Raw genomic sequence first — 14,787 nt, forward strand, 5'->3', positions numbered from 1 at the left:
TAGCTAATTAATCTCATAAGTTATGAGATTGACTGTGTAGAGCGGCAAAATATACACGTTGAATTGCTAATGTTAGAATGTATAATCTATAGTTATATAAAGCTCGTTTTGTTATAAGGTTTGAAAAGTCGTAATATGACTTTGGATGGAATATTGATGGATGAAAAGGTATGAACATGCATTTACCTTGAAACGGTTCACAAGTGACTAGTCCTTTGCTGGTTTTCGCGGTATCTTTACTATCTACTTGAAGCTTATTTGAATTCAAAAATAGTTTTAATATCCTAATTTTGGCTTATTCCACTATTCCCCGTTGACTTTAAAAATAAAACCCTAATATAACGGGGATTAATGAACTTTTTAGTTCATTATTCCCCATTATAAGCTCCAATTTGGCGTTAACGGGGAATAGTGAACAAAAAGTTCACTAATCCCCGTTGACGGGGATTGTCAACGGGGAATAGTGGAATAAGCTCTAATTTTTAATGATTAGTAAACGAAACAGGCAGGTATCGCAAAAGTCTTCTCTCTCTTTTTATTTACTAAGCAACAATTAAGAAATTCTATTTCATGCATTATATTTAGAACCCATATTCCAATCCCGGAAATCATTCGGGCCTAAAATGTCTTCAAATACGGTGCAGTCCTGTTGTCCCCCCTGCTTGGCCCCCCTGGGGGAGCCAACAGGATTTCGAAATCCTGTTGTCCCCCCTGGCTAGGGGAGACAACAGGACTGGATTTTTAATCAATGATTTGAGGACTGTTGTCCCCCCTGGAAAACATTATTTAAAAGCCATGAATTTTTATATCATAATTTGTGAAATACTGAAGTGCTTGACTGAATGCCAAATTCCCAAACTGAATACCTAAACGTTTGTTAAATAATAATTACCATTTTGATAACGAAAAAAATAAGGTGTTGGTGCCGGTACTGACACCTACAAACTTGAAGTTTGGCAGGTAGGTTCCATAGGGTGTAGACATCTGCCAAGAACGGATTTTATTTATCTATTTATGTAAGGATAGGAAATAATACGAAGCATATAATAGGATTTTACTAAATTCCACACATAAGGGGGTAAAACGGACTCCACGCGTAGGTACGAAGTTGCGGTTATGCAGTTTTAGCGCCCTACCTACTAATATTATAAATGCGAAAATTTGTGAGTATAGAATAGTATAGATGTTTGATACTCTTTCACGTAAAAACTACTAAACGGATTTTTAGTCAATTTTTACAGAAGACAATATTTTTTATACATAGAATAGCATATACTTGCTTAGCTTTTGCCCACGGCTTTGTCCGCGTAAAATTTTGTCAGTCACAGAAAAAAATATAAGGCGCATTCCTGTTTAAAAAACCGGGATAAAAACTGTCCAACGTCCCTTTCCCGGGATTGAAAACTATCCCTTTACCAAATATCAAAATCGGTTCAATGGTTTATGCGTGAATTCGTAACAGACAGACAGATAAAGTTACTTTCGCATTTACTCGTATAATATTATTTAGTAGGGATAATTCATAACGATCTGTTAAAAGCAAGTAAAGCAGATTTTGAAATAGTCAGAAATATTACCGGCACCAACAACTTATATTTTTTTCGTTAACAAAGTGTTAATTATTATTTGACATACATAATACCTAAAGTATTTAGTTTGGCAATATGGCATGTAGTCAGGTACTCCAGTACTTCTTAAATGTTACAAAAACATAAATGGCTTCTAAATACCCAATGTTTGCCAGGGGGGACAACAGTCCTCAAATCATTGATTGAAAATCTAGTCCTGTTGTCTCCCCTAGCCAGGGGGGACAACAGGATTTCGAAATCCTGTTGGCTCCCCCAGGGGGGCCAAGCAGGGGGGACAACAGGACTGCACCTCAAATACACTGGTCATCAGAAAAATCGACCCTCCCGCGACAAGCACTTTCAAACGTATGCATCCCGACTTCCCACCAATATTGGCACCATTTAAAAGCCTAGTTCTAAGCTTCATTTCATTAAAGGAAAGGTTTTTACCCCAAAAATGTGTCTGTAGAAAAATCCAGTCACTTTTTCAAAAAATAGGTAATTACGCTTGAGCCAACTTTTATGGCTATAAAACTGTTAAGTTGGGATTAATCGCTATCCATCTGTTAAAGAGGACACGTGAGATCATTATTTGGTTTTATAACCATAAAAATTGGTCTAATTGATCCCAGAGATGAGCCCAAAGTGAGGTCTTTTTTCAAGTCACATTTATTGTATATCGCGTTTATGTTAATCGTTTATTATGAAATTAAATGTGTTTTTCTTTAAGGATATTTATTGGGCTTTCAAATAACACCAATATTGTTGGGGCACCATGATTGTGTCAGTAGAAACGAGTTTTCCTGTAAAACGTAGGTGGGCCGATTTTTGTGATGACCAGTATAGTAAAGGGCTATTCCAATTTCACCTCGCAGCCGCCCCGGTTGGTGCTGACTGCTATCTATAATCCCCATCACGAAATTATACACATCGATCTTTATTTACATTTGAAGGATGTTGGATTTGCGAGTTTAACTATTTGTAACTAAATATTGATATAATGGTGATGGAAGACTTCATGGCGAGGGATAAAGGGACTTTTGATACTCGATTCTGGTATAATGGCTTGAACGTTTTGTTGAATAAGGCAACGCTCTGGAAAAGCTCTTTCTATCGGTCACTTCTACAGCCCACAAATAAAAGGAAGGACACTTTGATATTTAGAGAAACAGAATTGTTGTGCAAGTGAGCATGATACTCGATGTGTATAATTTCAATGGCGTTTCCTTCTTTCGAAGTTCGGCGGTGTTTAGAGCAGTTGACAGGTGTGCTACTATTGTATAATGTTATAGCTATTCCAAATGAATTGGCGTATGGAAACTCATAAGAACATAGGGGAGAGTTCGGTATATTGTACCGCCGGGTAAATTGTACCACCCTCATATTTCGTAAAGTATTTATTGAATGTCTGTAATTGCAACACTCAGCGATACACAACTAAAATCAATTAATATCGGCCATGTGGTTTTTGCCGTGACAACAAAAACGTGTGTTTTATTTGGAAAAGTATTTTTTCATTGTTTTCAAGTAACTTTTGACAATACATGTTAAGTTTGTAATTTTGTTAAATTTAATCACAGGCTGTTTCTAATATATTATTTAGAAGCGTAAATTAGTGTGGATTACAATTATTTGAAACATTTTTCGGTATTTATAAGCTATATTTTTTATCGATTTTTTAAAAGCACTATCACCTAGTCGGCTAAATTGTACCACATCAAGTTGTATGGAACTTTACCAAAGGATTTTGTAATTTTTTTTAGTAAATCATATTTTGAAGTTATAATAGCGTAGTTATGTTTGACTAACAATAAATGAAAGCAAAAGGCTTGAAATTTATTGAAATCCAATTTAGTAACCCTGTGGTACAAATTATCGAACCGGTTGGCTAAATTGGACCGAATCTCTGAACTCGTACTTTGTTGATTTGTGCTAAATATACAACAATCATGTTAATTAATACTTATGAAATAGTAAGTTGAATAATGTATCTTTTATTATATACCATGGACATTAGCAAAAACAAAAGAAAACTATGTGTAAAATGAGATAGAAAAAAACTGGTCCAAATTAGCGGACTCTCCCTTACTATAAATTGGTAGATAAGTTTTATGTTAATATTTCTGTAAAAATAAATGTATATATTTGAATAATTTCAAGAAGGATATGTTGTGATGGGATGGAAAGTTGTTTTAAATTATAAAAATAAATATATATTAATGCTATAGCCTGACCAGGAACATAAAAACCCTGGCATAGAGGCGCGTCAATTGCATTTGATAGTGCAACACTGAGTACAGTCGTACCTGTGTTAAATTAAGAGGCTAAATTTATGTATCAGGATTCAGGATTACGGGCTAATTTGATATTTTCATAAATTAACGAAAAAATATTATTATAGGTAACCTGGTTTAAATAAATTAAATGAAATCATCAATCGAGCTAGTAGGATTTATTTTATTATTCATCAATAATCAAATTCAGAACTTGAATATTCAACTGCAATGTCTGCTCATGAACGCTTCAAACTCGGTACTTCTTTCCCAATTCCATAAAATTCAAAACTGAGAAAGTGACAAAAAACTTTAAAATAGGTAGTTGAAACAAACTACAGCTAATTTTCATAGTGGACTGTACTATACGATAAACATGTCAGTCAATTTGACAACCTTTGTCGGAAACATTATTCAATGAAAATATTGTCCGAACCCTTGGTATTTCTCTTCGACAAATACATTAACACATTGTGAACCACTTTTCTTTCACGACTATAAAAATATTTTAGCAATTTAATTCACAAAATCAATTGCACACATTTAAAATAAAGTTTGTTTACACCTTGACAGCAATAGACTGACATGCAAGGTGACATGCTAATGAAGTTTTCAGTAACTGTTGCCATTAAAAGAAATTAGTACCATTAGTTTTCCGCAACATGGCGAGGGTTTTTATGTTCCTGGTCAGGCTATACGAAATGACGTTTTTTATTTTTAACTTTTCCGTTACGTACAGAAAAGGTTACTCCAATTTCTGCCCTTTTCTGCTAAAGATTAAAAATATTTGATTGTTTGACCAGTCATTTATTTTTAAGGAAATACTACCTACCTAATTTACAAATATTGGATAACTTTTATTTTCACAAACAGATTTATTAGTAGTCCTTTTTTAATTATATGAATTATTTGCTTATCAGATAAAAGTGGAACTTAATTCTATCGGAACCTAACCTTAAGACTGAATAATAGGTTCTCCTAAATTAAATTGGATAAAAAACTTAAATCGTTAAAATTACAAATACACAAACACATTCGAACATGAATATGTCGAACGTAAACAATAATTGCAAGTCTCGTTCAAAATATCCTCTCAGAGAAGAGCAGTCACTTTTCCGCGTTAAGACTTTCGAAACAAATCTATTTACTCACTGAAAAAAGCAGCCAATAAATTCGTTAAACGCGGAAAAGTGCGTGTTCACCTTAATACATAATAAACATTTACAAACAGTTGAACGTCCCAATCTCTAATCGGGAATTTGACTTCTAATATACTGTGAATCACATCACTTCTTGATAAGTCGCACTTATACTAAGTCTTAAACTAGTAGTCCCTTTGCAAGTTGTACCACCAGCCTAGAGTCAAGCACAATCACCATCCAGGTGGAATTTAGGGATTCCAATAAACGTGAGTGTGATTTAATAGCCGACGGCAGACCGCAACCGCAACATCAACGATAAAATTATTCATTTCCTAGATTTTCCCGTTTTTAAAGACAATAATACGCTAGTTATGGGTATTATTAATATCTGTGTCACCATTTTGAAAAATCTTGACGCTGCACGCGCTGCCAAAATAGGAAGGTAACTCAAAATTAGTATTTCTATTGAGAGAGCTAACAGTAATCCAATTTTTTAATTAGAATCAGTAAACTGACATTTAATCCATAGGCAACATAGGGAGTCATTGACAGTGACAGCTGCAATGACATTTCTCTGACTCAAATGAAAAACTGAGCTTTGGAACATGCAACAAAAAATATTGAACATGACTTGGGAGCATTTAGTATTGAGGCCGACATCCCAGGTCTGGCCGTAAACAAAAGAAGATACAAACCGGTCTGAGCATGGGTACAAAAAGACCAAACTGGCGCTCAGAAGATAAAAAATGGTCTGAACATCTGTACAAAAGGCTTCCTAACTTGCGCTCGGCTGCCGTCATCAACGCACACGCACAACTCACTCAGATGTCTCGGGCCGCGGCGCCAGCAGCCCCTACTCTATGACGTAGAGCTTGTCTGGCCGTAAACAAAAGAAGATACAAAACCGCCTCCATCGGTACAAAAAGACCAAACTGGCGCTCAGAAGATAAAAAACGGTCTGTACAAAAGGCTTCCTAACTTGCGCTCGGCTGCCGTCGTCAACCCACACGCACAACTCACTCGGATGTGTCAGCTGTCCCTACTCGATGCCGTAGAGCTTGTCTGGCCGTAAACAAAAGAAGATACAAAACGGCCTCCATCGGTACAAAAAGACCAAACTGGCGCTCAGAAGACAAAAAATGGTCTGTACAAAAGGCTTCCTATCTTGCGCTCGGCTGCCGTCGTCAACCCACACGCATAACTCGGATGTCTCAGCTGTCCCTACTCGATGCCGTAGAGCTTGAGCGTGCGGTCCATGCTGGTGGAGGCTAGGTAGTGCGCGTGCTTGCCGAAGCGCACGCCGGTGGCGGCGGCGGTGTGGTCGTTGAACACCTTGAGTTCTTGCCACTGGCGGCACAGGAACACGCGCACGTCTGATCCCGCCACGGCTAGGTACGTGCCGCTCTGGTCGAAGCACAACTCCTTGATCGCGTACCTGCGCAGAACACGCTCATTAGGTACAGTCACGGAATGAAAAGGTTCGTCAGTTTTCAAATTGATTCCTTCAACGAATCGCGAGCACATATTACCTTTTGAAACTAAGTTACAGAATAATCTCGAGTTAGAGAAAATAATCTTTAACTGTTCGTCAGTAAAGTTCAAAATTATTCAGATTAAAGTGGTTTGACGATTTATCTTGTCAAGAAGAATATTATGATTGATAAACTAAAACCTTCTTGTTGGTTCAACCTGCCATTATTATATCGATTAAATAAAAAAAACTATTGTCAATTGGTCAATGTCATCATTGCATTGCACTGATGGGATAGAAAAATAAACAAGCAAAACCTTATTCTTTAGCAAACGTCATATTTATTTAAATGTTAGCAGCACTGTTTCTTGTACTGTTATGTTGGCAGGTTTGACTCTTACAGTACCTAGTGCAAGCGAAAACCGACACTAAGGTGACGAACCTTTTCATTCTGCGACTGTACAAATACAAATATTTTATTAATGCAAACACACCGTTTACGCATACACCTTCCAATACAATTGGTAACAATTTATTCGGTGCACATTATATTGCTTTGTTTGCGGGTCCCACACTAGGAATAACCTGTGTCGTGGGCACCCAGTGGTGCTATGTAACCAGTACAGCGACAGATACTCCCCACACGGGACTAGTCATAAGCCGAGCAACGAAACGTTCCTCAGCCACCTATTATGGCTAGTCCCTAACTAGGTAAATGTTGTATTACGACGAAGTAGCAATTAAATGACAGGCATCACAGACAATAAGGTTGCTCTGTCGATTAACGACAATTAAGTTATGTTTTATTATCCTATCGGTGTGTGATAAACAACATGAAAGACACTAATGCAATGTATTCATTGTAGACTCAAGGTTGCCAATTTAAAAAAGTTAATGGTGTATCTGAGGGCTCAGTTGAATTAACATCATACGTCGTTACTAGTGAACGCGTAAAAAATATCATTAAATGTATGACGGATTGTACAGCGCCCCTAGCGGAAACTTTCAAGAACTAAAATTTGCATATATATTTTTTAAAACGCTCACTAGTGAGGACGTTTGATGTAAACTCACACAAAGCCCTCTGGTCGATATTAAAAAAAATAATGAAAAAATTGACATAAAAGTATCAGACAATATCGACATTTTCACCACTCTAACATCGATCAACCCATCTTCAAGACACAAATCAATTTTAACATAACACTACATACCCCTCTTCCAGCTGGATGGTCTTGAAGTTCTTCAATTTACGCAGATCCCACAGCTTGACGCAGGAGTCCTCGGCGGCCGTGGCCAGGTAATAACCGTTCTCGGAGAACGAGATCGACGTCACCGGGCCCACGTGCCCTGGGAAGTTGGCCACGTTGCTCTGCTCCTTCAGATCCCAGATCTTGACCTGGTAACGAAGTATGGATTGCAAAATTTGTCACAGACTACACATGTAGTTGTAAAATAGTACCTATTGCAAGTAAATAAGATATACATTTTTAATTTGATGCCGTTTTACAAACCTTGACTCAACGTAATCAGGCAATGAGGTAAGTACTGAGGAGATTTATTTGACCACCTGTATCTAATAAATTACACTAAGATTTTTGGTTTAGAGGTACCGAAGCGTAAAATATACACTGATCCTTGTTTTAATGTAGAATCGTTTCGTGTAGCTTTCGATCGAGACATATCCATAATGTAACGTGTGCTGGTACTAACCTGTGAGTTCTCTGTTCCAGTACCAAAAATAAGCCCGTCAGGATGGAACTGTGCTGTGGTGAGGCTGACACCTGACGCGTCGCTAACCTGAAAACATTTCACATTATTATAATATGCAAATGAAAGAGGTCTCAATATAGAGCCCTGGGGTACTCCCATTATTAAGAAAAGCTCCTAAAGAATCAATTGAAGAAAGCGACGACAGTCGAACGGTGAAAGTGTCGGACAGGCCGACTCGTGATCCCAGGAACGCCGGTTCGATCCCCGCTTAACTATTGTGGTAAATCCACTCGTGACACAAGCATATTTAGCTTACCAGTAGGCTTAAGATGCGCGCCGTGATAACTTTTATCGACGTCAAAATGTATGGGGAAAATCGATAAAATGGCGTGATAACCGCTTATCGCGGCGCGCATCTTAGGCCTACGTGAGGGGTTAAAAAAAACAATTACTCTATTTATTGAGACATGGCGGCGCATTTAATCGCTTCCCTCAGGTCTGCACTGCTACAGGATCGCTTACCGCCTCAGTTGATTTAACCCTAAGCGGTCGCACAAGACCGCGTAACAATTACTTAAAATTGTGTTTTGATTCGTGGGGCTTATAGGGCTAATAAACATCTCGATTCGTTACCTTGGTGAGCAGCGCGCCAGTGCGGATGTCGGAGAAGGCCCAGTGCTGGTCGGTGGAGGTGGACAGCACGTAGTCGCCCGTCGGGTGCAGCGACAGCCCCGTCACCGGCCCGTCGTGCGAGCGCAGCACCGCGCTGGCTTGCGACCTGCCGCCAGAAAACGCTTCTATGTGAATACCCATAGAGCACACAAAAACGTGTCCACCTTGGTATTATACTGGTTATAGCTTGATAAGCTGTTCAAGATAAAAAAAAAATTGTGTCCGACCGAAACTAGTTTTACGACCGAAACCGAAACCGAAAACGAATTTCGGCAACGGTGTCTATTTCGGCCGAAACCGAAACTTCCTTACAAGGCTCATATTTTGAGGGAAAAATAAAGAAAACGTTATTATAATCAGTCAGTCTTTAAATTGCATTAAAATTGAACTTATAAAGTGCCTTTTTACTCTAAAAGGTATCAAATTATGTATTAAAAAAGAAAAAGAAGGATTTATAGTCTGATTTTTTTTTAATTACTCGCAATATTCAGGACATCTACTACATAACCCGTTCCATGGTCGGGTCTTTTACCTTAATAATTTCTCAAAACAAAATTGGTAGTACGTAAGTTAGTATCTAATGTACTTGCCACTTGGATACCTTGGTGATACATACTAAAATGAACTTTGAAACTCTGAATCCATAATATTATCACCATGAAATGCACTATAGTCATTACTAACTACTTAACTAATGTTTGTTTACGTATAGCATTTGCGAACCAAAAAAAAATTGTAGTTAGATTAAACTTGATTACTATACTTTTATCAGTCATATTGAATATTTTTTTTTATGTTTACACCCGCTCTTATGTTATAACGACATAAAATGAGATAAAACTTACCATACCATTCAAAATAAATCACTCGAAAACTCGCCACCACAACAAAACAAAACTAACAGCAAACAAACAAGCGAGCGAATCACGACATTGGCTCTGATCGGATTCATCCACTCATTCAACGCGCCGAACATGACCGATAACAGCGCGGAAACTCCCGAATGCACATTCGGTTTCGGTCGTAGTTTCGGCAAGTTTGCCGCCGAAAACGAAACTAAACCGAAACTCGTGTTTTTACCGAAACTCAACCGAAAACGAAACCGAACATTCGGTCGGACATTAAAAAAAATTCTATGTCAGCGTTATGCTACCGCACCCCGATTAACTAACGGTTTTAATGTTCCGTTTTATCGTGTACGTTTTTTTTTCGTCGATGTATATATTATACTGTATACAGAATACTGTGTCATGTGTGAAGTCGCTCATACAACTACATACGCCATCGAAAAAAAAAAACGTACACGATAAAACGGAACAGTAAAACGGAGACATGTGTGAACCGGCCGTAAAATAACGTCACATAAAACTATAACAACATTATTGCAATGCTTCTCTCACTCTCGGTCGTTATTAATACTTGACAATAACTAAGTCATTGTTACACATCAGGACCAAGCTGTTTGGAAGAGCTTCATCTCAAGAGTGCAAATTCTGTCGCAGGCATCAGTTGAAGGCTTCATTAAAAATATTGTTTTTAGCGTCTCAAGAGAATGGGATTGGTTGGGTTAAAATTTCCGTAAATACTTGTTATTTCTTAAAACGAGTGTTTACAGAAATGTTAATTGTTTTTAACACTATATCAAATTCGACTAGATGTTAAACTTACATTGGCACATTCCATACTCTGATCGTGTGATCGGGCGAGGCCGTGATGACGGTGTCCTCGTCGGGGTGGTAGATGACGCGCGTGACCTTCTTGGTGTGGCCCTTGAGGATGGCCACGACCTGTTCCGTGTCCTTGTTGAACACGGTCGCGTTGCGGTCGTTGCCGCCCGTCAGCAGCTTGCTGTGGTCGGACGGGTTGATGTCGAGAGCCAAGATTCCCGGCACGCTGGCTGAGTGGAGACCCTGGTAGGGAAATGTTTGTTAGAAATGCAACAAGCAAGTAGATATTTTGTAATTTTAAAGAATCTAGTGTCCAACACACTACAAAGACCTATTGTGAAATATATAATATATTTGTGAAAATGTGTATGTTAGAAATTCTAAAAACATTAAAAAAAAGTCAAGGAGGTCATGGCGATACGAGTAGAAAGACGACTATCACATCAGAATAAATAGTAAACTATGTTTGTTTGATGGACAGTTGACTTTGAAGACCTTAAAGACTCGTCTTTCCTTAGAACCGTCACCAACAACCAAAATGGTCTTTCGAGCCGGATCTAAACCAGCGACTTATCATAGCTTGATTTTGACACAGTGTGCTCGCTAGCGACTGCCTAATAAAATGACATTAAAAGTATGACATATTGTACAGCGCCCCTAGCTACTTTCAAGAACTAAAATCTTCATAGATTTTTTAAACTCTCTAGCGTAGCGAGCACACCTAATGCAAACTCATGATAAGCACACAGTATTATAAACATGCGACTGACCGGGTGCGAGGCGAGCGTAAGGAAGGCGCGCAGCTGGTCGGGGCTGACGAGCGCCTCGGGCACGGTGCGGCCGCGCCGCTTGCGCTCCTGCGTCAGCTCCGTGGCGCGCTCCTGCAGCCGCCGCACCACGTCCACAGACATGCCCACCGCCACCGCGCCGCCGCCCGCCGCCGCCTCCGCCTGGGGACAAATGCCCGTTACACTTCGTTCGTTTCAACCGAAAGACGTCCACTGCTGGACAAAGGATTTCCACAAAGATCGGTCCTGCGCCGCCCTGACGACGTTAGTAAGACACGGGTCTTAACGCGACGTTTATTAATGAGTTACATTATGTACTCACGGCTTGACGTTTCGGCTGCTATGATTAGTTCGTTTCAACCGAAAGACGTCCACTGCTGGACAAAGCCAAGGATTTCCACAAAATCCGCCGCCCTGGCGTTAAACTTACACCGCTTTAACTCTGCCATTTTAGTGGTATCAGCAGTAACTCCAATTTATTAAGCTCTTTCAGATAAGCCAACAGTTTTTAACAGCAAAAAATTAGGAATTACTGCTGATATCTTAGCATGCTGGACTGGAAACGTAAAAAAAGTGCTTTTTTTAAGCCTATTTACAGAAATAAATGAATTTTTAATGAGTTTTTTTAATATCACACTTGGGCAACAACTAGATCCAGATGAAGTTAACAATCCAACTCCCGTATCACTACAGTACATAGAAATTCCTGAATATGCTAATTAATACAAACTTACTAAGAGGGATTAGGCAAATGCTTTCTAAACCAAGTAACTTTATGTTAAAGATAATATTATGACATAATACAGCATTAATAAATTATATGTGATAGATATGTGTGTGTAGAATTACTCCTCAGCAGCTGTTTTCGTCCACTAAAACATTCAAAGTCAGTACAATAATAAATCAACCTGCACAACCAATTTATACCTTTCATGGTGACCTACATACATTAAATATTCCTAATCTAAATCGAAATCAGTGCAGACAACAAAGAGGTGTTGAATACATTGTCATTCAGGAGACAAAGTCGTATTTATGCAGAAAATCAGAAACCCAAATAAGATGCTTTACATTTAAAAAAAACAGTAAATGTTCTCAAAACATAATTGAATGCAGGGTTTCTCAAAGTAGGGTACACGAATAGCCCTAGGCGTTCGCCATTCCACGGCAAGGGGTTAGCGACAAGATTTACGTAATGGTGGTTTTATGACTGGTGGTGAATTTCCTTTCACTATAACCTGGAAACTAAGGCCCAGAACAGACGGTGAAACGCAACTGCAACGAATTTGCAGTTGCAACTAAGTTTCTGCCATAGCGTCCGTTGAGAGACCACACATGACGCGACCAGTTTGAAACTTTCAGTTTCAGTTTCATTCATCAGAATCATCACAAAGTTGCAGTTTCGTTTCACTGTCTGTTCTGGGCCTAAGAGCGGTTTGTGGAGCCGAAAGTTTCCGAAACCTGGTATAATGCATACAGATGCAGATCTACAAATAGAATAAGGGAATAAAGATGAGTAATGTTTTGATATTTACCGGGTGAGCGGGCTGGGGAGCCGCGATGCCGGCTTGAGGCTTGAGCGTGGCGAGCGCCTCGCGCGCCGCCGTCACCTCCTTAGTCAGGCGCGCGATCACGCGGCACGCGGCGTCGTGCTGGTACAACGCGTGGCTCAGCTCCTGTATACATTGTTTTAATATTATCATACACAAAACAATATGACTGCAGTTTGCCATCGGCCCACATTATTGTCATAAAACACTAAACAGATAATATACCCTATCTATTCTTATTTCCTTTCATTGTAACCTTTCCATAAATTCAACCTAAAATTACTAAAAAGATTGTTTAAAATAATTTCAAATAAATATTTGAATTTAAATTTAAATTGTAAGTTATATCAAATCTCAGTCATAACAAATGAACAATAATTTACAGACATTATTTCCATGACATATTCATCATCATCATTTCAGCCTCCTCCACCATATGCATATTATTTACATGTAATTGATAGATTACACAAATATACACATCTTAATCATCATTCCATTAAGCTTATACTCCATAAAGTGATTTAGTAAAATCCTAAACCTAGTCATTATGAAGTTAATTTGTTGCTCAAAAGAACTGTCAATAATACATTCCTTTGATTTTATAACCATTTGGGGTTAGTACAGTTTAGAGTAAACACAAAACTTGCCTGTCTTGCCGTTTGCAGCTGCTGCCGCTGAGTGAATGTGTGCAGCATGAGCGCGTCCCACTCGTCTTGCATGCTCTTCAGCGTGGCTGGGATGGATGTGGCACTGGGCGGCTTGGGCTTCACTATAGGAGGGGCTACACAGACATGGAATTGCTGTTTAGTTATTTGATTTTAAAATACTTCAATAATATCAGTTCATAATAGTCTTTGAAAAAAAAGGCCAAAACGACATTATGTACTCACTTTTGATCTCAATAAGGTCTTCGATCCTAAGTTCTTTGCCACTGATAGGGTCAACCCCATTTTCAATTATGTACTTTTCAATAATACGCTTTTCAAATACGGCGCCTGATGATGGGGACACCACTGGCACTTCAGGAACCTCGTTAGATACTACAAAACAAAAAGTTAGGTTAGATGGTAAGAAAATATACAATTTTTGCCTATAACCCCTTTGAATATTGTATAACACGAGTTCCAGCCGTTAAATATTTAATACAAAATCAATTAATTTCCGTAAAATCAATGGTTTTAAGTAAAATCATCATAACAAAGACACAAAAAATATCCGGCTCGCGCGTTTACATTAAAGTTAAATATTCGCCATAAAATTGTAAAACTAGTGATTAAAGCACTTACTGGCACAATAAAGAGCCATTTTAAATCCAGTTTAATCGTGAATTAGCAGATAGAAAGGGCACACACTGGAAAAATGTAACAAACAAAAATCAAAGAATGCTTTTTCGACACAATCCACAGAAAACAACTTGACTTTTTATTTTTTTTACGGCTGTAGAACGATACACGGCTTGGACATCGGGGTTTTGGGTTTTTAACATTTATTGTTGGACAGTGGAGGCGAGTCAAATGGCGTGGAATAAATTAGTGATAATTTACGACTGTTTAAATATCTAACTGATAAATTGGTGTCTCCTTCATCGTCGCTACACTCTTGGCAGAGTGGTTGTGGTGGTCGTCAACCTGGATTGGAAGCGAGCTTTACAATCCGCTGCCATTTTTCCCATGCAGCCTTTCTCGTACAAATTGTGGAGTGAATTGACCATTGGTGCAGTTTTAACCTGACCGTTCCAACGAGACTTGCCGCGTGCTCTTGTGCCTTGAACCTGCACGACATATCGTTCAACAAATGTGTCGTCTCCACTTGTGGCCTCTATGGCCTATGGCCAAAGAAAGCGACAATACGATTGGATGATAGAAGAAAGACGCTGCATGCTGTATGATGCCAATTTCTTGGAGGATTGGTTGGTTCTGTGTCCAGGTCATGTAAGCATC

The 14,787-nt window shown here is 38.7% G+C and overlaps 1 protein-coding gene across 1 annotated transcript; it reads right to left on the reverse strand.

Moving 5' to 3' along the window:
• Positions 1–4,742: 4,742 nt before the first annotated feature.
• On the reverse strand, positions 4,743–14,274 carry Prp19 (pre-mRNA processing factor 19). The gene is made up of 12 exons (XM_028302485.1): positions 14,134–14,274; positions 13,738–13,887; positions 13,495–13,628; positions 12,830–12,970; positions 12,635–12,649; positions 11,277–11,456; positions 10,508–10,749; positions 8,801–8,945; positions 8,168–8,254; positions 7,669–7,853; positions 6,192–6,418; positions 4,743–6,009 (listed from the first exon to the last, which is right to left on the reverse strand). Exons 1-11 carry the CDS (start codon positions 14,150–14,152, stop codon positions 6,205–6,207), a joined length of 1,512 nt encoding a protein of 503 aa, XP_028158286.1. The 5' UTR covers positions 14,153–14,274; the 3' UTR covers positions 4,743–6,009; positions 6,192–6,204.
• Positions 14,275–14,787: the final 513 nt, after the last annotated feature.

The sequence above is a fragment of the Ostrinia furnacalis genome, unplaced genomic scaffold, assembly GCF_004193835.3.
Source record: "Ostrinia furnacalis isolate ACB-3 unplaced genomic scaffold, ASM419383v2 OfSCF1130, whole genome shotgun sequence".
NCBI classification, from domain to species: domain Eukaryota; kingdom Metazoa; phylum Arthropoda; class Insecta; order Lepidoptera; family Crambidae; genus Ostrinia; species Ostrinia furnacalis.